Source organism: Corvus kubaryi, unplaced genomic scaffold (genome assembly GCF_017639235.1).
Source record: "Corvus kubaryi isolate FWS band 111438036 unplaced genomic scaffold, C.kubaryi_AGA036_p1.0 37352, whole genome shotgun sequence".
NCBI classification, from domain to species: Eukaryota; Metazoa; Chordata; class Aves; order Passeriformes; family Corvidae; genus Corvus; species Corvus kubaryi.
Window position 1 is genome coordinate 1,077,672 of NW_024581114.1, and position 25,766 is coordinate 1,103,437.

A 25,766-nucleotide genomic window follows, 5' to 3' on the forward strand; every position below is an offset into this window, starting at 1 on the left:
CCAAGTCTAGACAATTTATTATTCACAAGCATCATTGGGGAAATGCTGTTGCCGTTAAGTTTTCAGTAACAAAACCAACCAGGGGGAATATTTACTCCTCTCACCCAGCAGCAGCATACAGAGGGCAGATGAGGCAGGCACGGGGGAATGGAAGATTTGTGATCCCTTTCCAAGGGACAGAGAGCCGGGAGTTTGGGAGCTGAGGGCTGTTGTGTGCGCTGGCAGCGGGACAGGGTGCCTGCTTCACCATTCCCATCAGATGGTTCGAGCCCGAAGCTCCCAGGATTTCCCATTCACGGTGTTAAACTGCCGACAAAAGAAGTGTGCCTGGGAGGGTCCCGGGGAGAGCCCACGCCTGCGGCACCATCTGCCCGGCCCTTCAAGGAAGGGATCAGGCTTTAATCAGTGGGAGCTGGTTTAGCCCTTTGGAGGCCGGGGCATTGTGCTGCGGACAGCGTGGCATTATTCAAACCCGCTCATTTCATATTTCCAGGGCTGAAAATTGGGTCAGAGCTTCCCTCCCCTCTCCCCGTGCCCGCGGCTGCCGCCAGCATCCTCCTTTCCATACGGTGCGTGGCAGGACCTGCTGTCCCTTCATCCCACGTGATGCCGGGAGGGATCCAGAAAATCCCGGGCTTCACTCCCCTCTGCACTAACAGCACCAGCACATGCAGCCAGGGATTGCCCCAGCTCCAAGGGATACTGCAGATTACTACCTGACAAAATAATTCAGCGAGCTGATTTTGAATAGGACTCATAGTCCTTGTTCAATTATAGTTTTTGACAACCATCAGGAATTAAAATTGTTGTACCGTAAGTGATCCATCTAAACATAAAATGTCTTTGGGCTGGGAAGGGAATACACCTGGCTCATGGAAATCCATGAGGATCCAGGCAGTGAAAAGGGCTTTAAAATCTTCAGGTTAATAACAGGTTACAGGATCATCCTTTGCAGAATTATATCCTTTTATTCACCAGCCCTTTGTGTGCTGGAACACTTTGCTGTCCAGGTACCACAGACACAGGTTTGGCCCTGAGAGGGATGCTGAGGGCAGGTGGAACCGGCTGCCTGCAGCTGATAGGGAAATGAGAGGTTTCCTGTCTGATTTTGAAAGGCAGACACAAGAAATAAGCAGGGTTTTCATCAATGTTGTCGTACTAAGAAACAGGTATTCCAAAACTGCATGAGGCCTCCCATGCCTGACTGACAGATCCTAAACATGGCTGGCTTTGTACTGGGTTGTGCTGGGAGGGGGCAGCAGACCTGGGCAGGCAACTTAAAATAGCCTGGGAAAAAAAATATTGCTACAAGGCAGCTCCAGTCCAGGATCTTGTCCGGTCCTTTCGCCTTCATTACACACAGAGGTGAGAAATCCCAAGGCTGAGCAGAGTCACAGGAGGGCCTCACACCTGTGGGACATCCTGCAAAGGGGATAATACAGCAAAGGAATAGCAAGAACTGACTTTTCACTCCCTCTCAGTTGTCTGTAAATGGGAAATATATTTAGGTGGAGACTCAGGAACAGTGAGGCATTTACAAAGTGGCATGAAATTAAACAGGACGTGTTTGGGAAAGACATCACAATCATTACATGTCACGGGCTGCCGTAGGAAAGCCCAGATTACCCGAACAAAAGCAAGGAAAAGCTCTGGATATAACTTAGAGAGGGATTTTAAACAATGGCGAGGAAAATATTTCAGGCTGACTGTCTGAAGGGCTCTTCCCTCGATTTTAGGCTCTCGTTGCCTGAAAATTATCTGGTACTGTATTCATCTAAGCACGGTTTAATGTCAATGAAAGGGTTTAGTCCCTCTAATTCTGCATCTTTCCCTTCTCAACCTCTCTTTGGGGTGCAGAGCATTATCTCTTCCTGGGATCAGTCTTCTGTGCTTAATTTCAACACAGCCTGGGAAAAGGCAGCACATTGAGATGTTGACGTTCCCAACATCAGGCAGAAGCTGGATGATAATGACGGCGAACGCTTTCCCACGTTCCCTGCCCAGCGCCGCGATGCCAAACCCTATTGTGTCACACACTCCCCAGCCCACCTGCTCCTTTGGGAGCGGGGTATTATCCCCAGGCAATTCACAGTCAATTTGCCATGCTGTAATGGATGCTTTCCCATTGTCCCGGGCACGCATGGATTGGCTGGCGACTGTGGGAAACTCCGAGTCGCTCCGGACCCAGACTTTTGTATGCGGCCCCTGAGTATAAATAGGGCAGGTCCCGGCTGCCTTCTCCACTCCGAGCTGAAAGCAGCCCTTGGGATAACGCTCTCTCCCTGGACATCCCATCGCCCAGAGGGAAGCACAGAGTGAGTATCTGCTGGAGAGCCGGGAAGGGCCGCACCCTTTCGGGCGGTCAGAGCCTCGCTGCTCACCTTCCCTTCTTCCCCTTCTGTGTTACAGCTCCGGGAATCCCAGATCGGATTTACAGCAGCTGGAACTGCCCCTGGGGAAGGGATTTCAGAGGCACCAGCCCAACTCCGAGCTGCGGAAAGGCGACATCCTGGGGATGGCTGTGAGCGCCCCGGAATCCGGGCGAGGTGAGTGCTCCCCATCACATCCCCCATCCCTCTCACTGCCTTTTCCTTTGGGACAAACTCCAGCCGGCGCTTCCCCGTGTAACACTTTCCTCCTCTCCTGCCCTCCCAGCTTTTGCAGCTCCTGCCAAGAGCCCGCAGCAGGATTATCCTGACGGGCAGTGCCCCAGAGCTGCTCTGCAATTCCCGTTCCACGGGCGCAGGAACGCGGGGGAAGCTGAGCTGCCACTCACGAAGGTCACAGGTGGCACCTGGGGACTCTGGATCTTCCTCGGCACCCACCTCCAGCCACCAGCCTCCTGCAAAACCAGCAGCACCGAAGCGATTCCAAAGCCTCGGGAGGCCTTGGCAGTTCAGGTTCCGTGATTCATGGACATTTGCCCGTATTCCAGAGGAGACCGTGACTTGCTCTACAAGTCGCCCCCACTCCTCTCATGAGTAGGGAAGAATGTTTCCCCTTTGCAGGGCATTGCTCTGCTTGGATGTGAGCTCCCCTTCTCCCAGAAGGACTGGAACGATCCCACCGCGTGGAGAGAAAGTTGTTCTGAGGGAATGTGAGCTGTATCCCCCTGCTGGGAGGGCTGGAGGGGTCGTTCGGAGGGGAACGACGGCTGTTCTTAACCTCTGCGAGGTTGTCCTTGTACCTCTGCTGGGAAAGCTGTAACCCCTGGGATGGTCAGAATTCCCAAAAATGTCCCTGTGGGAGGAGCCTTTTCCTCTGACTCCTCGGGGTCCCAGGGTATCCACACCTGGAATGCCCTGGGGTCTGACCGGACACATTTGGGAATCTGGCCTTCCCACGGTGCCATAAGGGGTTCTATAATATTTATAGTCTGTACTGAGCATGCTCTGAGAATGGTTAAACCATATCCCAAACTATGTAGAGGAAATTCCTCGGGATGTCTTGCTCACGAGCCAGGGCTGTTTGTGAGGTTCAGGATGCGTGCGTGCCTTTTGTAAAGGCAAGAGCTCGTTTTTATGTCCTTATAGGACTGAAAGTTACGGCTGTGCTGCCGATTTTACGAGAAATATTTATCAAAGTCTTTCATGAAAGGCAGGTGTATAAATTTTATTTGCTTTTTTGGTACCCTTTTGCCAGGGGAAATGGGAATTTGTTACTGTCCTTGGAGGATGTTATGATGTGTTCTGTGCAAGCTGCATCAATGTATGACCTGTGCCAGAATTATCTTGAACGTCAGAAGTTGCAGAAACTTTTAACGGTCAAAAATAAATAAAAATCTGGTTAATAAACCTAGTTATTCTTTTTTTTTAAGTAGTTTTTACAGCTGGTTTCCCTGTGGTCAACAGACATGAGACAGATTTCAGTGAAAGCGGAGACATTCAGAATTGACACCAAATTTCCCCAGCAGTTCTGTGTCCATCGGGACCCCCTGCAATGCTGTTTTCCACAGCTCGGGAATATCAAACCCCAGCTCTCTCAATGTGAGACAAAAATAACAGCGCTCCCGAGCACCAATTCTCTGGGAATTCAGAGCCAAGAAAGGTCACTGCAAGGGCGAAAAGAATCGTGGAATGGTTTGGTTGGGAGGGACCTTAAAGATCATCTCATTCTGATCCCTTGTCACAGGGAGGGACACCAAACACCGAAAGTACTTCGGATAAAGAGATAAAGTTTTCCAAGGCACCTCATGGCACATTTCACATTCCTGGGGATGTGTCCGGGTCACAAAACACTTGGAAACACGCAGGCGGTTAAAATTCAGGGCTTTGCCTACAGGGAGCACGCGTGGGGCTGCTCAGTAGCTCTGTGTATGTGCATCGGTGTCCTGGACCCCCGGCCCCCCGTGGGCTACCGGGGACCCCCCCCCCGCTCCCCCGGGGGTCTCTCTCCCCATCCCCCCCCAGTTCCTCCCCCAGGGTCTCATCGACCCCTCCAGGGCTCTGTCCTTGTCCCCCCACTCGCTCCTCCCGGGGTCTCTCCCCGTCCCCCTCCCTGTGGTTCACCCTTCAATTTCCCCCGGGGGTCTCTCCGCCCGTTCTCCCCCCAGTTTTTCCCGGGGGATCTCTCTGCCCTCCCCGGGGGCTTCTCTCCGCATTCCCCCCTCTCCAGTCCCCCTCCGGGGTCTCACCGACCCCTCCCCAGGATCTCTCCCCGTTTCCCCCCCGCTCCCCCCGGGGTCTCTCCGCCCCCCCCCCCGATCCCCCAGGCCCCGCCCCCGTCGGTGGGCGGGGCCCGCGCGCGCTCCCCGCCTAACCCCCGCGCCTCCGCCTCGTTACCATGCAGATTTATGCGCATACATTTGCATGCCGATAAGGCCGAGGTGAGGGAGGGAGTGGGTTGCGTTCAAAATGGCGGAGCGGGGCGGGCGCGGCAGCGGTCACGGCAGCCTGGACAAGAGCATCACCCTCCCGCCCGACGAGATCTTCCGCAACCTGGAGAACGCCAAGCGCTTCGCCATAGACATCGGTAACCGGGCGGGGAGGGGGGGGCCTACGGGGAGGGGGCGGCTGTGGGGAACGGGCGGCGGCTCCGGCCCCGGTGAGGGGACCCACGGGGGGCCGGGCCGGGCGCGCGCGGGGCACGCTGAGAAGTGTAGTCCCCCGGGACGCGCGGGCCGGCGCGGGTGGGCGCGGGCTCACTACAGTTCCCGGCGGGCTGCGCGGTGTGGGGGGCGGCGCGGGTCACGACGGGAATTGTAGTCCCGCTGCCGGGTGCCGGCGCGGCGCGGGCGGGGAGCGGCACTACAGATCCCGGTGGGCCGCGCGCTGGTAACGGGCCGCGGGGAGCCGGGCGGGGCGGCCCGGCCGGGGCTGCCCTTGGCGGCCAAGGGGGGACGGGGGAGAGCCCGGGGGTCTCGGCCGGACCGGGCGGGGCGCGGCGGGGCTGGGGGGCATTGGCTGCACCCCCTCAGAGCGCGCCGGACCCGGCCCCAGTGCGCCAGGCCCGAGTGCGGAGCCCCCCGCCCGCTCCCCGCCCCAGGCCGCGGCCCGCGGGATGCTGTGGGTGCTCCTCCGGTTCCCGAAACCGGCCTGGAAGAAGCAAAAAGGGCCGGGGACGGTGGCTGTGGCGCTGCCCGGGCAGGGCAGGGCGGCTGCAGGGCTTGGCGTGGGTCGGGGGCTGTCACTGCTGCCTCAGTCACCCCCAAAAACACCCGCTGCCCCGTGCATGCAGCCGAGCACCCAGCATTCCCGATTTCCCACATCCTGAGCCGAGGGACAGGGTGACACACGTCGGGGTGACACCTGCGCGCCACAGCTGGGAATTGTGCAGGGACAGGCTGAGCCTGTTCCCAGTTCACCCGTGCAGCGATCAGCAGTCGCTCTGTGGACACCCACTAAGCCAAAAGTGCCAGTTCACACGTTTTCCTTCCGTTTTACCGTCACAAGATCAGTGGAACTTTTTAGGAGAAAAGCCGGGAGGAAGAAAACCAAGCCATTATTCCTTGGGTGAACATGGCTCTGTGTGGTGGAGACTCAGGGGCAGTGGGAAGAAAACCTGCACCATAACAGAGAATCTTGTCGTGTCACCAGTTACTTCAGCCCCTCAGAAACTGCTGGTTCCATGCCTGTTAAAGTAACAGCCAGAACTGGCCCTTTGTGCGGGTCAGCCGGGAATTAGAGTCGTGGGATTAGTTATAAAACCTCGTTACATGTCTCAGCTGGTGTTCTGAATGGATTTAAGTCTTTAAAAACTGGGAGAGGAAGGGGATAATGCATAAAGCATGGCTCTACATACCGTGGATCTGGTGATAAATTCCTGCTGCACCTGTGTCATTGGCAGTGTAAAGAACGTGACATTCCAGCACGGGCTTTGTGATGCCCCAGTGTGGAGGGAAGCTTTTCCATAAAAAGCTGTGCAACCCCTCACCTCTAAGCACCAAACCCTCACCTTTTAGCAGAACAGACTGTGGGTTACGCTTACCAGAAACTTCAAAGCACTGGCTGGGACACTGAAATCAGGTCCAAGGTCAGGGAAGCGTTACTGCTTTTGTTACTATAAGTGTCTGTCCATGGTCACTCTACATTGACCTCACTTAAGTTTTTGGAGTAAACTGCCTGTTTTTCTCCTACAGGTTGCAAATATTTTACTAACAAAAAGACTTGAGCACTGTGGAAGAGCTAACAGTGTTGTTACGAAGGCAAAGCTACACACTCTAGGGACGATCCTGCACCTCTGCTGCTTTCGTTTCTTGGTTATTATTAGGCAGCAGAGTGCAGTGCCACTGAATTTAGCCGTTATTTAGGATTTAACATTGCCAGGTTTTCATTTCCTTTCAGGACTTTTAATGTTAACCCAGTAGTAGGTCAAAGTTACCTTCAGACCTGGAGCACTGAACAGTGTGGTGGAAAACAGTGAAGTTATTCAGTGTAACCCCAGAAGTTCACTTTTGCAGGTCAGATGCAAAGACAGGGCAAGGGGTTGAGTTGTGTTTCAAGGGGAGAGTTGAAAGTTTTATTGCTGTGAGCAGACTGGAGGCCTGAAGAGGGTGATGAGGCTGCTGTGCTCAGACTTGCACATTGGTAATACCTCCAGCTGCTGTGTGCTTGAGAAACATCATCCTGAGCATTCCTTACCCCAAAGCCAAGACCAGTCATGTGAAATAGTTACTGAGTACAGAGGGTCATTTTCAAACCAGCCATGAGCTTGCAGACTTGTCCCTAAAAGCAGGATAAGAATATTTGTTACCTGTTGCTGCTGAAACACTCTGTGCACATGGGGGGCATTGCTCAGTGGTGGCAAAGCAGCTGAGAAAATCCTGGTACAGATTTGGGGGGGGTTCCATAAAGTTTCCAAACAAGGTAAATAACAGTGTTATAAATTCTGATCTGGCTAATTAAGAATTTCCACTGCTCATCTTCATCCCACATCAGCTGGGCACAAGCTGAATTTATGGAGCTTTTCTGTCCCATGGTGCTCTGGGGTTAACCACACCAAGCAGGTCCTCAACAAAGGTTCTTTCTGCATTTCCCTTAATTCTGTCTGGCTTTTACTGAGGAGACCTTGAGAACCAAGAGCTGACATAAACATAAGTTCTATTGTTTGCTCCAAGGTGAGGAATTAATCATAACTTGTCATCTCTTTATGAACAGGTGGTTCATTAACCAAGTTGGCTTATTACTCAACTGTACAGCACAAAGTGGCAAGAGTGAGATCCTTTGATCATTCTGGAAAGGTGAGAATTCCATCAGGGATAATCTGCATGTGATTGACTCACAGGAGTGAGGTTCTGGACTGTGTAGAACAGAAATTGTATCCAAACCCATCTAATAACTTGTTCTATATAAAACTTCTTGGGAAGTGTTTTTATTGCCAGGTAGTGTTTGAAATATTTTTTTTTCAGACAGTAGGTGTGGTACTTTAGTAAAAAAACTCTGCTCCCATGCAGACAGAACTTTGCTCACACAGAGGGATTTCCTGCATGTCTGCTGCATGGGAGAATTGATTATCTCAGCTTAAGGAGAATTAAGACCTGTGAAACTCTATTCTTCTTTGACATAGCTTGAGGTGTTCTGTTTAATGGCATTAACACAGTTTCAAGGGGAAAAAAAGCACAAGTATTGATGTTCAGTAGTTCAACATTTAACCTCGTATCTCCAAGAATGTTCTCTAAGAAATCCTTTTCTCTTTTAAAGGACATAGAAAATGAACCTTTGTATGAAATATCTGTTCAGGAGGAGATTACAGCTCGACTTCACTTCATTAAATTTGAAAACACTTACATTGAAACCTGCCTAGATTTCATCAAAGACCATCTTGTCAATACAGAGACAAAAGTCATCAAAGCCACGGGTGGTGGTGCCTATAAATTCAAAGACCTTATTGAGAAGAAACTGGGGTTGAAGTAAGTGGAACTGCTTTTTTTTTCTGTAAAGAATTAACTTACACCTACTCCAAAAGCTTTTATCATTTCTTGGGCATGCTCAGAGGTAATTAGTGTGACAGTCACTTATTGTATAGCTCCTACCTAAACTTCATGCAAAGGCTTACAGGAGAACAAAGGGCAGTCCCATGAATTTACAGCCTCATAAATTTACTGTTCAAACACCAAATACTAAAAAGCTTACACTGAAAGCTGCCTAGATTTCATCAAAGACCATCTTATCAATGCAGATACAAAAGCCATCAAAGCTACAGATGGTGGTGCCTATAAATTCACACCTTCTATGCTGCAAGTTTACAAAAACATTAATTTACCCCAGTATTAAACATCACTGAGGAGAGCTTCAAGGCACCTCTGCTGCTGTGACTGTGCAGTACATTCCTCAACCCCTGAGGGCCTGTGCTCATCTTTAACACTGTCTTTGCAAATTACTTACATCTCCTGATAAGCTGGACTCTGTTATCTGTTTTTCACACCAGCCCCCTTTAGTACCTTACTGGCTGTTACTAATGATCAATTGATCAAGACAAGGAGGCAATTTCCACTCTTATCTCATGTGCTGCCCCTGGTTTTGGTTTTTATTTGGTTCTGACGTACTCAGTTGGTCCCCAGGTCCAACCCAGAGGAGCTTCTCCATCCTTGCACACACAAATCATCTTGTAGTAGTTGAGATGAGTTTGTGCCTTGTTTATGTGTTTCCAACAGGCCTCCGGATATTTCCTGTAAGAATTTCCATAAATCAGTAACAGTACAGAGACACAGAAGCTCACAGAAGTCAGTGTGTGTTAGCTGACTTATCAATCATCTTATCTAAGTTTTGTGTCACATTCCCAGACTCCACACTGGGGATATGTCCTGTTGTGAATCCTGCTACTCTTGTGAGAAGTCTCTTTCTCTGTGTTTGCTAATCCCAGCTGTAGGCTCCTCCCAGTCCCTTGAATCTGTCATAAACAAGTAGTGCTGAAATGTTGAGGGGGCCTTTTGTGCTTTATTAGGAGGCAGGGGTGGAACAACAGACAATTATTCCATGTTGGGAAATTGTTTTCTGAGGTTAATTTCCAGCTAAGCTTCCTGACCTACTTTATGGCAGGGGTGCACAGACCATGAAAGGAGCAGGGCAGGAAAGAGCAGTGTAAACAAGCAAACAGGATTATTTGTAATGACAACGTGATTACAGTTACTGTGTAACAGAACTCCAGACTGCAGTTCTGGCATGGGAGGGGAGCACCAGACCATGTGCAGATGGAGGTTTCATGTTTCCAGGGAGCTGGGCTTGTGCCACGTGGTGTGAAAATTCCGGTCTGCAAAGTCTGTGTAAACTGCTGCTCCAAAAGCAAACTGCCTTATCAGGAGGGCTGGCACTGTTATTTAAGGCTTTTTCCTCCCCCTCAGAGTTGATAAGGAAGATGTAATGACCTGCCTAATTAAGGGGTGCAACTTTGTGCTGAGGAACATCCCTCACGAGGTGTTTGTGTACCAGAAGGATTCAGACACAGAATTCCGGTTCCAGGCAAACCACCCCAACATTTTCCCTTATTTGCTGGTGAACATTGGCTCGGGGGTCTCCATAGTGAAGGTGAGTGGTGGCTAAAATGCTTTATTGGAGATTTAATAAAGGTGATCTGAAACCTCTCACTGGTTCAGATTTGTACTTGTTTCTTCTTGATGCAAGGTTTAAAAAGAAAATAGTACTTTTAAACAAATTTATTTCTATTTATTACGGAGTTATGAATGCTTTTCCATTCACTACAATAACGTCTTTTTAATCACATTTAATTTGGTGTTTAGAGAAGTGGTTACATTACCTGATGAGGACAAAGGCTGTCAGATCAAAGTGATTTTTGATGTCTGTTTTGTCACACTGTTGAGCAGACCAAGTGTAATGTCTATATTTAGCATTATTGCCTAAGAATTAAATACAAAGATTTCCAACACTTCTTGTGGTGTGACTGTGTGCAACGTGCCCTTCTCACCTGCCACTTCCACAGTGGAAGCTTTCCGCCTCCACTGATTCCGGTGTTCCAAAACCCTGCACACTGTGACATTTAAATCTCTGTTAAACATCCTAATAGGACTTTGTAAATAAATCTGCCTTGTGTGATTGACAGGTAGAAACAGAAGACAAATTCGAATGGATTGGGGGCAGTTCAATTGGAGGTGGAACCTTTTGGGGTCTTGGAGCTCTGCTCACCAAAACAAAGGTACCCACATGTCTCTTTTAAGGGGGGTGGAATTAAATCAAATGCTGGGAGGGAGCCTGAAATGTTGGAATATTAGGTAACAAGGCTGAGTCCTGGACTTGTGTTCATATTTTTGACTCTTCTGATGCATAAAAGGAAGCTTTACATGTCAAAAGGTACTAATGGAATATAGGGACAAGAATTAGAAGATGCTTATTGGGACCAAAAGCAATCCTGCTTGGGGCTCAAGGACAAGGGATGGACAAGAGCCTCCTCAAAGTGGCCTGGTAATTTTTTATTCTCTTTTCAACTTCAAATGCCAGCCCAGTTCCTGCAATATTGTCTGCAGAAGAAGGCAGGGAGCACACAATTGCTGCAAAATGCCTGGGAGCAGAGAGGAGGATTTTTGTCTCGTGGTTGGGTTCTTGGTTGCCAATGTGAGTCTAAATCCTGAGCTGATGATTTGCCAGAATAAGGCCTGACTTAGCTGGGCTGGCCTGAGCAGGACTCTTGCATCATGCTGGGCTTCCCAAAGAGCCATGTGGCTTAAATGAGTGTCCTAAATGTCAGCAGTGTAGGAAAAGCTACAGTTACATGTGCCCCAGCTAAGAAAATGTCAAAGGGAGGGCACGACCTGGGTTGTGCTTTTTGTTTGATGCTCCTAAAGAAGAAATGTTGGAACATGACAGTGCCTGCTCTGAATTCTCTCTTGGTTTTGTAGAAGAAATTCGGGTTAGCAGAGTTAGAAATTAAGTATTGGGATAATGCAGCTTGCCTGCAAGTTTAACTTCAGGGACGTTGACACATCCTGTAACAGTAAAGGCACACTGAGACTTTTTTCTCAATCTTCTCTTTTATTGTGCTTCAGGAAGACATAATTCTATTTTCTCTTAGTTCCTGTGTTCCTGACTTCCAAGATAAGGGATTCCATGAGGCTTCTGACTGTTTTATATGTGCTGACCCACCCTAGTTTTCAGGGGAAATTCAACAAAATATCTGCAGATAAGAAAGAGGTCGATTGTGGTGTTCATCATTGAAGGAGGTCCACTTAAGATCTGTCTGTTTGATCTGATGGGGACTCTGGATACATCCTTGTAATCAGAAATAACCTGTCTTTGGCTGGCAGGGTTAATTTTAAGACTGGTTTTGGTCAGTGAACTCTGGCCCAGGTCAGCTGCAGTAACTGTGCTTCTCACCCTCAGAAATTTGATGAGTTGCTGCAATTGGCCTCAAAGGGCCAGCACACCAACGTGGACATGCTGGTGAAGGACGTGTATGGAGGTGCCTACCAGACCCTGGGGCTCAGCGGGAATCTCATTGCCAGCAGCTTTGGGAAGTCCACCACAGCAGACAAAGGTACTGGGATGGAAAGGATCTACCCAAACATCTCCTCTGGCCCTTGGGAATCAACTTCATACTGATCTAGCAAGTAGAGCTTAAAATAATCACCAGCTTCTTTCATGATCTTGTGTTTTGCCTGCAGAATATTGATTAAAAATATTTTCCAGTCTGCTTTATAAGCAGACATTTAAATTTTTAGTTTGGGATTGCCTAAGCCTAGGGAAAATTAAAAAATAGCTGTCTGGTTAGCCCGGGGTGAATTGATTCCTGTGGGAAATAGATGTGGCCTTCTGGGCTCCAGAAGGGCCTTTTGGCAGTGTTTTACTACAATTTGCAGTTTATTTGCAGTATCTTAGTGAAATACTTGCAGTGCATCTCAGGCCAAGAGAGATGGATGAACCCTCACCCGTGGTTCCTAGAGAGAAGAAATGGCTTCCTGCCATCCAGGAAGTTTTTTTCAATAAATGTTTCACATAGGCTTAGTGAGGGTTTTTTTTTCCTGATATCTTCAATCAAATCACACTCCTCCTTGTTTGAAGTACATTTTAAATGTGAGGTTTTTGCAGGGGGTAACAGTTTTCATCTCCACACATAAAGAAAGCTGCTCAAACCCTGGATTTCTCTTTCCCCTACTGCAGGTTCAGTTAGAAAAGCACGGTCCCTTGCAGCTTCCTCAGCTGTGTGCAATTTTCTTTACTCTTCCTTCCCTTTCAGAATTTTCCAAAGAAGATATGGCCAAAAGTTTGCTCCACATGATCAGCAATGACATTGGTCAGCTGGCCTGCCTCTATGCCAAACTGCACAACCTGGATAAAATCTATTTTGGAGGGTTCTTTATCCGGGGCCACCCCGTCACCATGCGCACAATAACCTACAGCATCAACTTCTTCTCCAAGGTAAGGAAAACACAGGGCTCCCTGCAGCAAAGTCACATTTTAGTTATTTTTCTAGGCTACTGGGATACTTTAATAAAAGAATTTGCTCATGAAGTAAGCTTAGAAGGCTGCTCCTTAGGTAGGTAAGGCAGGGATGTGTTGTGGGAGGGGTGAAATCAATGTGAAATGCCTGGGAGTTGTGTCTGGCCCTTTTTCTCTCTCCCTACCTCCCTCCCTCTCTTTCTTTATTATAATTTTTTGATTGTCAGTCTGTCTTGTAGCTCCAAGTAATGAGTTTTCACTGTGTTCTTAGATAGTCACCATCATTATTCAATTCCTCTTGCTGATTTGCATCTTTCCACCCCCAGGCCACGCAGTGTGGGGTTGATCTGCTGAGACAGTTGGCATCAGTGGGGTTTTGTTATTAAAGAGAAAATCAAACCCCAAATCAACCAAGCTGAAGTTCTTTGCAGGTTTTGAAGCTGTGGAAAATACTGAAGATTTTTGACTAGGAAAAAGGTCCAGTCCACAAGCTCATTAATGGTTGTTACAGGTAGATTAATCCTGCACTTTAGGAACTTTATAGAGTAGATGACACCATTTTTTCTCATCTCAGTGCTTGGTGCAAGAGGCTCCTGTGTGCTGTGTTTTCCCCTCTTTATTTCACCATCGTTGTCCCTTTTTGTAGAACTTTGTTGAGTTCCAAGAAAGCTATTGCAAAACTGCAGCTTTAGGTTGTTGTAAGAGACACTTTGCCAGGGATTCAAATCCAAATGTGAGCTGGAGCTGCTGTTTCCCTGTGGCTCCCCTCAGGGTGAGCTGTTCCCACAGTCACTGCTGATTTCCTTGGAAAAGGCTTTGTCTCACCCAGCCTAGGAAAGCTGAGGGGCCCTGCTGTGAGGATGTAGGGTTTTTCTCCCCAGCACTCCTGTATTTTACATTAATAATTGAATTATTTGGGTGGGGGAATGCTTGCCTGTGGGTAATGCAGTGTCTGAGTGGTGTTGAAGAGCCGTGGAATGAAATAAAGACAATGAGCAGTGTTCCAAACGTGTTGGCTGCAGTGGCACACACTTCACTTGGGAATCACATGACCTTGTATTTCCAGCCTGTTGAAGCAAGAGGAGTTGAATATTCATGGAATGATGCAGTGGTGTTTTCCGGGGAAGGCCTTAGAGCACACACCACTGGTGCATGGGTGTTTTCCAGCTGTTTGATAACTGGGGAATGATGTGCGTGAGCAGTTCCTCCCCGAGCTGTTCCAGAAGCACCATTAAAGTTGCTGAATGTGTGAGAATGTAGCACAAATGACTATTACCATCTTCTAGTTGTTTCTATTAAATTAAAGTGTGAAACTAGTGACAAAAGAAGTGCCTGTTAGCCCTCAGGGACCATCCAATTGCAATGTTTCATATTGTGGCAGGGAGAGGTTCAGGCATTGTTCCTGAGACATGAAGGCTACCTGGGAGCCATTGGGGCATTTTTAAAAGGAGCTGAACAAGACAGTAAGTACAGCACTGCTCTGTTCTGTATATGCTGTGTTCTGAAATGTCAGTGTACTGTCCAAGTTTCTCTTTAAGAGGCTGCATGTAAGCTGTTGCCTAAATAAATCCATTTGGCACTAATAAACACAGATGCTGGGCTTTGGTTTTATACGTTCTGGCAGGGACATCTTAATTTCTCACTGGATTTCCTGCTCACCTTTGAGAAGGCAGCAGGACTGGGCTCTTCTCTTCTCTGCACTTCTGCCAAGAGCAGTCACAGCTCTAAATGCAGAAACGTGGGTTTGGTTTTCCCCTCTTTAAGAAGCCACTTCTGAATTCTTCTAATGTACTGAAGAAGACCAGCATCTCCAAACTGTGTTTGTTTGAGAGTGAAAAGCCTCACAGAGGAGACCCTTCTGTCCAGATCCCTTGGATCCAGGGTGCTTTGGTGGAATTCTGCCTATTTAGTTTTCCTTTTCCCCTGTTGATGTACTGGCAAGCCAGGTGGTACATTGATTATGGTGGCACAGCCACAGGCTGCTAAGGGTACTTAGTTCAGTGAGTATCAAATACACCTCCAAAAAATGGATTTGGAATTTCTTTCCTGCCCATTTGATAGAGATGGGCAAGGAACCAGCTACTGAGGAATTAAAGACATTGCTTCTGCAGCATGTACTGTACATCTGAGCTCATTAAACTTCTCTCAAATAAGGCAAATCTAGAAATAACTTTAGTGTTTCTCTGAAACTTACATTGTGCTTTGAGAGTTCTGTAATTCTATTTTGTTAATAATGCATCTAGATTTAGAAATAAGAAATGCTCAGTAATAGTGCTTTGAAGGCATGCTGATTAATGACAAGGAAAGGGGGTTAAAAAGAATTATTTTAGAACTTAAATTGTCTCTTGTCTCATTCAGGTTGAAGCTCTTTGGAGCAGGTAATTCACTGAGTGGTTGAAACATCTCTTTTGGGGGTTAGAGGGAAAAATTCTGTTTGCTTTTAAAGACAAGGGGAGCTGGCTTGTGTAGTGCAGCAGCTGCTCAGAGGGATGCTGGCTCTAGACTCACTCACAGGAGTATTTTCAGTTTTATTTTCAGATTATGTGTGTCTGTGTCTTTCTCTTTTCTAGATCCAAACCAGTACAGCTGGGGAGAGAATTATGCTGGGAGTTCTGGGCTTATGAGCACATCCCCTGATGTTTACCCCATGCAGAGAACACGGAGTGGTACAGTATGTGCTGTCTTTCCTACACCTATGTGTGTTCTCTTAGCAGTGGTGACCTGGAAATAGGTCATTATTCTCCAGCTGGTTGCTTCTTGCCCCTGGGACTCCTGTGTGCCCAGAGAAGTGACCATTCTGGTGTCTGGTGTGGTGTTGGATGGAATGTCTCCTCGAACAGACTGGCTGCTGCTTTGTCTTACTCTCCTTCACCAAAGTGGAGGGAATGTTTGTCTCTTACTCTGGAGCAGCTGGATTTTGCTGCAGCTGAAATACCTCAGAATCTGGAATTTCATGTTCATCATTAAGCAGCGTTAATTTGCTTCCTATGAGAGGACAAATACAAGATTGGACAGAAGAGCACAAGCCCAGTCATCTCTTAAATTCACTGACAGTGCAGCAATTCTGATTTCTCAGTGGATAATATTTTCACACTGGATGATTTCTGTCTATGGGGTGGGCATGGATAAAATAATCCACAGAGGGAACTGGATTATTTATGGTGACCTATAATTGTCTGCAAATCTGTCAGTCTTAACTGTGGCTGGACTTCTGCAGCCCTTGTGCTAGTTTAATTCATTGTGAATTAATTTCTGAGTGAGTTCTAATCCATCTCTTTCCATTTTCCTCTAGTTTGATATGCTGGAAATGGACAGATTGGAGAGACCACTTGTTAACCTGCCACTGCTGAAAGACCCCTCCACCTATATCCCAGACACTGTTGACCTCACAGATGATGCCATGGCCAGAAAATACTGGCTTACCTGCTTTGAGGAGGCACTGGATGGGGTGAGTGTCACAAAACAGTCCTGTTTGGGTGACACAGGTATTTAGTAAACAGATCTTCTGTGAAGCACCATGTTTGTCCTGTAAAACATTCCTGCTGTTTCACCCCTCTGGAAGTGCAGTCCCTCTTTCCCTGTAACAGAGGCACCTGACTTTGTCCCAGTCTCTTAAGGAAGGGTTTGGCCCCTTCAAAGGCAGAAATGTTCTTCTGTGATGCTTCTTTTTAGCTTCTGAAAGGTGTTTTCAAAGCATTTTCTCTATTGAATGGCAGTTGGACCTCTCTGTACAGAGCTTCAAGCAGGACAGTTACACAACCAAAGGCCAGAGATCCTTGGGTTGTTCCTTCTCTGGGAGCAGTCCTGCTGCCTCACAGACAGTCTTCGTGGGAAGAGCACAATTGAATCAGACACAAGTTATTTTTTTCTGCACTGAAGCTGATTCAGGCAGTTCACTGGAGTAAACAAAAGGAGAACACAAGGGGTCGATGTGCACCATTAAATTTCTGCCTGTTTCTCCTTTGGTCTATGTGCAGTTATTTTTTCCCCTCCTCTAAGTAGTTAGAACTTGTGCTTAATTTCTGAAAGTACAGTCTGGAAAACAAACTTTAAATCTTCTGGGATGAAAAGACACATTAAAATTGTTGTTTACTGTTTGGAATGAAGGGAAGTTGGGAGGTGCTGTGTGGGAGGGAGCAGCCGGGCTGCAGGCACAGAACAGGAAGGCAGATGGAGGGGTTATTGCTCAGACTGAACTTCACATCAGTTACAAGGAGGAAGAGTTAATTTGGTAACTCCAGTGTTGCCTCATTTCTGTGCCAGGTGGCAAAGCGAGCTGCAGCCAGTCAGCCAGACTCTGTGGATGCAGTGGAGAGAGCTGAGAAATTCCGCCAGAAATACTGGAATAAGCTGCAGACACTCAGGCAGCAGCCCTTGTAAGTGTCTTTATTTTCCCTTTTGCATCACTTGCTGCTTCTGTTGAGCAGAGCACAGGGAAAGCCCACCCAAAAGCTAACCAGGTTGTGAAGCAGAGCAAACAAAGCCAAGCAGGCTGAAGGCTCAAGCAAGCTGGTGTGCCAAACATCAGATCCTCTGCACAGAGCTTTTGGATTTCATGTGTTGGAGTTGAACAGAGAAATTAGGTCTTGGCAGAAAATTTGTTATTAAAAATTTGTATATGGTTATTAAAAATAGCAGCAGGTTAATTCTGAACATTCTCCCTCCCTGTATTTAAATAATCTTATTGTAGGTTTACCCCTTAGAGCCAGGGTTTAGCACCTGTGACTTTCAGCTGTAGTGCTTGTGTGAGGGGCTGTGACTTATGGAGGAGACAGAGGCAAAAATAACGTTTTCTGTTTGAAGTAATTGATTTGTTTTTTGCCCCTTCTCCCTTTTTAAAGTGCATATGGTACCTTAACAGTCAGAAGTCTCTTGGATACAAGGGAACACTGTTTGAATGAGTTCAATTTTCCAGATCCCTATTCCAAGGTGAGTTCAAGACACTTTTCCAGTACTCTGAAACTGTACAAGTGATGGATGGCTCAGAGGGGAGGGATGAGGAACCAGTTCTTGCACTGGCTGTGAGCAGCTGGGGGAGGAGAAAGAGCACTGGGGAATAAATCCCTTCACCTGAACAGGCTCCTGGTGAGGATGATGACCAAAATATCCCCAGCTTCAGTTGCCTGATAGCCCTGAGGAGCCAGTGTTGGTTCCAGCCCTGCTGAGCAGTGTGTGGTGGCTGTCACCAGGCTCTGTCACCAGGCTGTCACCAGACCCTGCTCTAATTCACTCCTCTGTGGCTGCCTTTGTCACTTGTGAGATGCTCAGCACTGGGTTGGAGTGGACACAATGCACAACCTCCTGCTCTTAAAACCATTCATTGCCACTGTGCAGCTGTTTTCTCTCTGTATTTTCTTCTGTGACATGAAGTGGTTGGGGAGAGGACATTTGAATCAGTATTTCTCAAAAATAGTTTTCTGTAGGTCCGTTCCTCACCACCGGTTTATGTGACATACAAATAATAACAGTGCCAGTGGTTGGTCTGAGACTTTTTCCCTGACTATTGACATATTTCTGCAAAATACAGAGGAAGTTCTCCGTGGCTGCACTGTCTTCACTCTGAAAAAGGGGTAGAACACATGTGAGATGCCCTTTGCTTATGTTTCCCTCTGGTAATTCAGACAAGTTACTGCCAAGACAAGATTTTGGTACCCAGAATTGTTTTAAATTTCCTAAGAGAACTCACCCTGTAACACTGATCTCACCAAAGACAGAGCAGAGAAAAAAAGGGGAGAGCTGCTGAGAATTTGGGATGATGCAAAAAAACCCAAAAACAAAACCACCCTTCAGATTTTGTGGCACTGCTGGTGGTAATTTCCTGGGGTTGATGCATCATGTTACTGCTACAAGGTTTGTGTGTGTCCACTCTCCCATTCCCCAGCTTGCTTGAGATCTGTTTCCCAATCTGCTCAAGATCTGTTGCGCCTCTAACTTGCTAAGAAAAGTAATTCTTGGGCTATAGATCATATCCTGGCACTCATGAAGCTTTTTATTAGAATCCAGGAAAGATTTTTCTTGGTCCTAAGCACGCTGACAACGGTAATTGGTTGGTCCATGAGAGACCATGAACACAGAGGAGATGCTTGAACGTGGCCTTGGGACTGAGACAGCCAAGGATGGGTAAGAAATTTTGGTCTGTAAATCCAATGTTTCCTGACTGTCTTACAGGTAAAGCAGAAAGAAAACGGAATAGCCTTAAAGTGTTTCCAGAGCGTGATCGAGTCCCTGGACTCCCTGGGCTGGGAGGAGAGGCAGTTTGCACTGGTGAAAGGACTTCTGGCAGGGAATGTCTTTGACTGGGGAGCAAAGGCAGTCTCAGAGTAGGTGTTACATCCTTTAACAGCACCCTTCAAGCTACAGAATGTCCAATTGTGGTTTTTTTCTAAAAAATAAAGTTCCCCAATCTCCCCATCAACCCTTGTACAGCGCTGTTACACCCTGCAGCTGGTTTAAGTCATGACATTTCATGGTGCCTTGCAGACCCAAAAATGTCTTTTTTACCTGTAGCCTACTGCCTGCAAACATCTACAAACATGTACATTGCTGAGGCTGTTTTTTCTTAGCATAAGAGCTCTGATTTAATGTCCTGATGAGCCTTTTGTTTTTAACATGAGCACAAAATACGTTTCCCAGTCCTGGGACCCACAGACACCCCCAGTATAACCAGTGCAGTCAAATTGCTGGGCACCAGCTAAAGAAATGTTGGAATTCCACTTGGTGAGATGGAGGTGTTGAACTGTGTTGCCCTTTGTTTCTCTCCTTTTCCAGTGTCCTGGAGTCTGAGCCACAGTTTGGGTTTGAAGAAGCCAAGTCAAAACTCCAAGGTAAGGGGAGATCCGTGCTGGTGGTTGGAGCTGGATGTTAATGAGGGAATGGAGTGGGGAATGTTTGGGGGGGTTCTGCTGCCCCAGATGATGACAAGGAATCATTAGGGCTTGTTAGAGTCATCTAAATGCAGATCCAGAGTTTGGGTGGAATGCTCCAAAGGAATCAAACCTGCACACTCTCTCCTTAAACACAGAGATGGTCACTCACTGTTGTGTCCCTGCCAGGAAACAGCGTCCTGGGGGGTCCAGCACCCCCAGCCCAGGGCCCAGCTCACTCCACTCCAGAGCTTTAGTGTGAAAATTCCACTCCAGGCCTGCTCTCATGGAGCCATTCCCATAACTGAGAGCTCGGGAACTCTGGGAACCTACACATTTAACATTCCAAACCTGAGCTCAAATGCTTCAGTGTGTGTAGCATGAACCTCCTGCTTGTACCATGTGCAGAATGACTGACTGCTGATAAGAGTTAGTGGCTGTTGATAAGAAATGCTGACACTGCTCTGTCTGTGCCACAGAACGTCCCTGGTTGGAAGATTCCTACAGCCAGTGGCTGGAGCGACTGAAGGTACGACCATGGGTGGCCCTAAACCCACTAATTAAACACCTTAATCACCAAACCACCTTGGGAATCGTGGGGTTTGAACAGAACTCTGTTCAGACAGCCCAGAACAAACGCCAATAATTCACCATAAAGAAAGGAATAAAGGAATTAGTCTAACACTTGGTTACTTCCCAAGCTGCTTCCCTGAATTCCCACTGGAGCCCAGCTGCTCTCAGAGCTGCTCCAGAGCCTCCCCTCCTTACCAGGGCACTTACTTCCATACACCCAGACTCCTGAATTTAGAAACCCAAAATGTAGTGTTTTGAGTTGTTCCTCTCCCTGAGTAGCCAACTAAAACTGGTATTAATGTAGGAGCTTGCTGGAAGTAATTAACTTATCAATTAGCAGAGTTGTGGGTTTGTTTTTTTTTTTCCCCCATGTAATCTCTTTTACCAGTTAATTAAGATTAATTGAAAAGCTTTTGTGTCTTTGTGTTAATCTCTCTGTTGGAAATCGCAGCCTAAAGGTTGGGGATGAGCAGACTATGGCAAATCATTACATGCTCCATCCTAAAACAAAGCACCAGCTAATCTTGGGTAACAGGGATAATTAGGGAACTACAAGCACTGCCCTGACAGTTTTTATTAGGAATTAAGCATTTTTCACTTCTTCTGCCGGTATGAACTGGAGTGAACTAAGTGTCACAACAGGTTGAGAACAAATGAGGAGGTTAATGGAGAATAGGCACTGTCTTTTCATTTTAGGATGTCCCTGCCCCCACAGTCCATCCTGCCCTTCTCTGGCAGAAGGGAGTCCTGTTCAGCCAGCACCAGGCTGGCTTAAAACACTCTCCAAGGTAGGTCCAGCTGGCACCCAGCACATTCAGGATCACAGCCTGACTCTGGGGTTAGGCCTGGCTTGAGTTGGCAGGTGGAGGTTTTATTGCTGGAGTTTGAGAGCCCTGTCTCAAACACAGCACAGGAACTCGAGGCTGTTTTAAACCCCTGTGCAAAGATACCAGCAGGGAGCCCCATAACTCCTGTTTGTCACTGGTGTGTGCTGCGAATTTGCTGCAATCCAGACCCAAAGGCTCAAGCGTTCGATGGTATAAAATGTGGGGGTTTGGAGGAGTGGCTGTGAATAACAAACTGTTCCCTGAGGTGAGTGATGCTCCATCCTGAATGCATTGGTTTTCTCTTGCAGGAGGGTCCCCCTCATAAATGTGCCTTAATTTTCGCAGATAACAGTGGGATAGACATAATTTTAGGAGTCTTTCCTTTTGTCCGAGAGCTCCTTTCTAGAGGGACAGAGGTGAGTGGTTTCCTTGTGCATTCCTGTGGAGTTTTGGTAACTGCTGGAAGGTGTCACTGCCCACCAGCAGGAACTTCTCTGCCAAACTGGGAATAATCCAAACGCCTGGAATGCCGGAGCCTGACTGTGTGACCTTTCCTGGCACCTTCCCCCAGGTGATTTTGGCCTGTAACTCTGGCCCTGCCCTCAACGACGTCACCTACAGCGAGTCCCTGATCGTGACCGAGCGCATCGCGGCCATGGACCCTGTGATCCAGTAAGCACCAGTCTGTCACACCTCCCTGGGGAGAGCAGATCCTGGGCACAGCCTGCCTTTGTATTGCACTGTTCAGTAGCATCTGTGACCTGCAGCCTCAGCCCAAGGCAGAGCTTTACTTTCATTCAAGTGAAAAATAGAGAAATTGGGTCTTTCTGGCACACCCATAGTTCTATTTCATGTTGTGTCTTCCCTGACAAGCACTCCAGCTGCTCCACCAGGAATTTTCTATGCTAATAGAGGCAAATCCGTGTATGTCACACACAGAGTGTCCCTGAGAGAGGATGCAGGGCTGACTGAGCAATCCTTGTGCTCAAGGAAACACTGTGTTTCCTGGTGAAGTCCCTGCAGCAAAGAAAGCCTTTGTGAAAGAGGCTTCAATATTCCTGCTTCTCTGGCTCATTCCCAGATGTGCAAGGCCCTGCTGAAGCAGCTGTTTATTATTTTTGTCTTTTTGAACAGCTCTGCACTGAGGGATGAGAAGCTGCTGTTGGTTCAGACGGGCTCCAGTTCTCCATGCCTGGATCTGAGGTACGTGGGCAAAGTGCCACTTTGTTATTTGTGCCCCTCAGCTGCAGGATGGTCAAAGGTTTGGCTGTGGAGCATCCCAGCCAGCCTTCCTGCTGGAAATCACATCTGCACACCCATCAGGAGCTGCATCGTGTGGATTTACAGACCTGTGACACTGGTCAGGCCTTACAGCCTTTGGCTCTTAGTGAGGTGTCTGTGTTCAGGACACAGCAGGGTCAGGAGCAGGTCAGGTCATGGCTGATGGCAGATCCTGTTTTTGGCAGGTAGCCAAAACCCCCTGGGACAGAAGCATCATTTCACCTTATTTAACCTATCTCCTCCTGCTCAGTTCTGCTCTTGGGGACAGAACTTTAAACCCCACGCTGGGTGCATTTAAAACAACGTTACAATCAATCTCTTTGGCTTTCAGGTGCCCCTGTCAGTGGGCACCAGTAACTTTGTGCAGAATCCCAGCTGGCAGCTCAGGGCAGCAGCTGTGGCTGCAGGTGGAGGGGCAGCTGTGGCTGCAGGTGGAGGGGCAGCTGTGGCCGCTCTGACCGCGCTGTGTTGCAGCCGCCTGGACCAGGGCCTGGCGGTGCTGGTGCGGGAGCGGCAGACGGACCTGGTGGTCATCGAGGGCATGGGCAGGGCCATCCACACCAACTACTACGCCGTGCTCAGGTGTGAGAGCCTCAAGCTGGCCGTCATCAAGAACTCGTGGCTCGCTGACCGCCTCGGGGGCAAAATCTTCAGCGTCATCTTCAAGTACGAAGTGCCCTGTAAATGATGGAGCTGGCACGGCCGATGGACTTGCACTAGTTTTACTTTAACTGTAAAGAATGTATTTTTATTACAACAGGGAAAAGAGTTCACAGGAAATTCCGTATTTATATTGTGCTTTTGTGACTTAAAAAGCGACAATATGATTCACTCTATAGTCTACACACTCAAATATATATATGTATATCACTCATTGTTTATTTTGGTAAGTGTTTATTTTAATGCTGCAGTATTTGTGATGAAAAGACTTTATTTTTTTGTTCTGTGAGACATTCATATAGAAATATATTTAAATGTCAATGAAACCTTTTTTATACATCTCTGCCTACTCTGCCAGCACTGACACGGCACGTACCAAATAGTTTTTAAGTGCTAAGTGAGCCTGATGTTGCATTTTCAGCTTTTAAACTTACCTACATCTCTCCTGCTCTGTGCAGCTCAGTTGATGGGAGGGCTGATCCACCTTCTCACCCCACAAACGTTGCTCAGGCTGTGTCTGAGCAGAGCTGTTGCAGTCTGAGATAAGGACCAGGCCTGGTTTCCCAACCCTTGGAATCCCTTACCCCATGTTTGTTCCCATTACCAGGAGTCCTGCAGCTACACTGAATTCCTTCACAGCAGCTGGAAGCTGAGTCTCACTAAGTTGTCCTCACAGGGACGTTGCAGTGCTGGATTCAGGATCACCCAGGACCTAGCCAGCCTGAGGGCCCCTGGTTTCTGTTGCCTTCAGTTCTCCCTGCTGGGACTGACAAGGATTGGAGTCTTTGTTCCTGCAGTGCAATTACAGCCATTCCCAAGGAACCCAATTTGCTTTTTCCCTCCTTCAGCTGTGCAGTACGTAAGTGGAGTGATCTAACCAGCAATTTGCCCTAACATTTACATGCCTCAGTCATCCAGCCCTGAAAGGAAAAACAGCTTAATGAGGAAAGTGTTTAACATGCAGCTGAGAAAACTGTTCCCCTGAACTTCCAGCATTCTTTGGGAGCAGGAGAGTGATGCAAAACTCCCTCACATCTCCCCTTGCAGGGGAGCTGGGGCTGGGCTGTGTTTGACTCATCCCCTGCTCTGGTACTGATAGATTTCCACTGTCAGTCCTCAACACTTGGGCAAGAAGAACAAAACATTCTCTGTCACCAAACAGTGCTGATGGATTATTCTGTGATGGGAAGGGACAAAGGCCAAGCCCTGCCTGGCACTTCTTAGCTCCAGTGGTTCCTTGGTGGCAGGGGCTCCCTTTCTCAGGTTTAGGGGGCAGGGAGGGCCTGTTTGGGGTAAAACAGCAGCACTGTCAGTTCTGATTCAGGATTTACCTTCCCAGGGACCAGCACCTCCTGCTCAGGCAGGGCAGGATGAGGCTATTTATAGCTGCAATGCTTAAGCTGTTGTTCCTGATTACCACAAACAGACAAGAGCTTTAATGTTCCACACCTGTTCCTCACACAGGAATTAGTAGCAGAGGCTTCACATAAACCTGTCCCCAGTCACTTCCTCCTACAGGCCTTCATGGACTTACAGGGTGAACTTCTAAACACAGATCCATCATCCTGGCCAGCTCAGCTCCAGTTTATCAATTAGCCACAGTTCCACTCCACCCCTTATCAATTTAAATTCTTCCAAGCCACTTCATTTCCTTGTGTCTGCAGCTCCACCACCACTCCAGAAGTGCTCTGTGTGTGTGTAATTAGCAAACTAACACTCTAGCCTAGTAGAAAAACATCTTCCTACACTGATACAGCTCCTAGGATGTGGTACAACCCTAACCCAGGCCCATTCCTGCAGCAAAGACTCCTTAAGCATTTGCTTTCCCTGACGTCTCCTGGTTTTGTCTGGCGGTTCCTTTAATGCGTAGACGAGTGCAGATTTCTTCTGTGAAAACAGAGCAGCAAGATTTCTGCAAGAGAAAGGGGGAGAGAAAGCTGGGGGTGGGTTGTTCTGTGGATCCACCTTTTCCATGTGCACAGCCTTGGGAGGGCTGGAGAACAGGAGCACCAAGGGGCACAGGTGGGCACTGGTGCAGTTTCGATGTGTCTTTCCCTTGTCTAATGACTGAAGAACAGCCACCACTGAGAATAAACTCGTCATGGATCATTCACTGTCCTCTCTAACACCCAGACTAGTGGAATGCAGTTTGGCTGCCTTGGGATTACAGGGAATGTTATTTAATTTTTTTGGGGGGGAGGTGGCTGGGTGCTAGGGCTTTATTTTATTGTATTTTTGCTGTTCAGGCTACAAACCCATTTTCTGCTGTCCAGGCTACATGCCCAAGCTGTGAAAGTTTGCTGCTTTAAGGAGTAACTGCACAGCTTTCCTTAGAAAAACCAAGGTCAGGGTGGAAATGGTGGGGCCTGGCTGGTGCAGGAGGGACACAGGGAGGCAGGACAGGACCTGGAGCCAGAACAGGGCCCATGTTGGTGGAAGGAGGGACACGGGGAGGCAGGACAGGAGCCGGGGCCCACCTTGGCGTGTGCAGCCACGCGGCGGCTGCTGCTGGAGAGCTCGGCCAGGGCCGCGAGGATGCCGAGGGCGAGGCCGATGCCCAGGGTGAGGAAGAGCCCCCCCAGCGCCGGCGGCTCCAGGGGCCCCCAGCGGTCCCGGCTCTGCCGCAGGCAGCTGCTCTCCCACCACTTGTTCCGCAGGTAATCCAGGTCGCCCGACTCGCGCAGCTTGAGGACGGCGATGGACAGAGGCTTGGTCCAGGGGGATGCTGGGCAGCGGGA

The 25,766-nt window shown here is 48.2% G+C and overlaps 2 protein-coding genes and 1 long non-coding RNA gene across 4 annotated transcripts in view; 1 reads left to right on the forward strand and 2 right to left on the reverse strand.

Moving 5' to 3' along the window:
* On the reverse strand, positions 1-4,889 carry LOC121666460. Its single transcript, XR_006016667.1, has 2 exons — positions 4,803-4,889; positions 1-1,907 (listed from the first exon to the last, which is right to left on the reverse strand). It is a non-coding gene; the product is annotated as an uncharacterized LOC121666460 (long non-coding RNA).
* On the forward strand, positions 4,743-23,238 carry PANK4 (pantothenate kinase 4 (inactive)). The gene is made up of 19 exons (XM_042032000.1): positions 4,743-4,971; positions 7,596-7,678; positions 8,139-8,347; positions 9,779-9,962; positions 10,495-10,587; positions 11,769-11,922; positions 12,622-12,803; positions 14,206-14,287; positions 15,395-15,495; positions 16,117-16,272; positions 17,088-17,200; positions 17,666-17,753; positions 18,993-19,144; positions 19,593-19,648; positions 20,167-20,216; positions 21,396-21,503; positions 21,659-21,759; positions 22,222-22,290; positions 22,843-23,238. The coding sequence occupies exons 1-19, from the start codon at positions 4,854-4,856 to the stop codon at positions 23,054-23,056; spliced, it is 2,313 nt and encodes a 770-aa protein (XP_041887934.1). The 5' UTR covers positions 4,743-4,853; the 3' UTR covers positions 23,057-23,238.
* Positions 23,075-25,766, reverse strand: part of LOC121666456 (probable glutamate receptor) — an 11,007-nt gene continuing 8,315 nt past the window's right edge. For both annotated transcript variants that reach the window (XM_042032002.1, XM_042032001.1), the window contains exons 10-11: positions 25,506-25,753; positions 23,075-24,940 (exon numbers count right to left, since the gene is read on the reverse strand). In XM_042032002.1, coding sequence (XP_041887936.1) covers positions 24,839-24,940; positions 25,506-25,753 — 350 coding nt within the window. In that variant the 3' untranslated portion in view covers positions 23,075-24,838. The remainder of the gene's footprint in view (positions 24,941-25,505; positions 25,754-25,766) is intronic.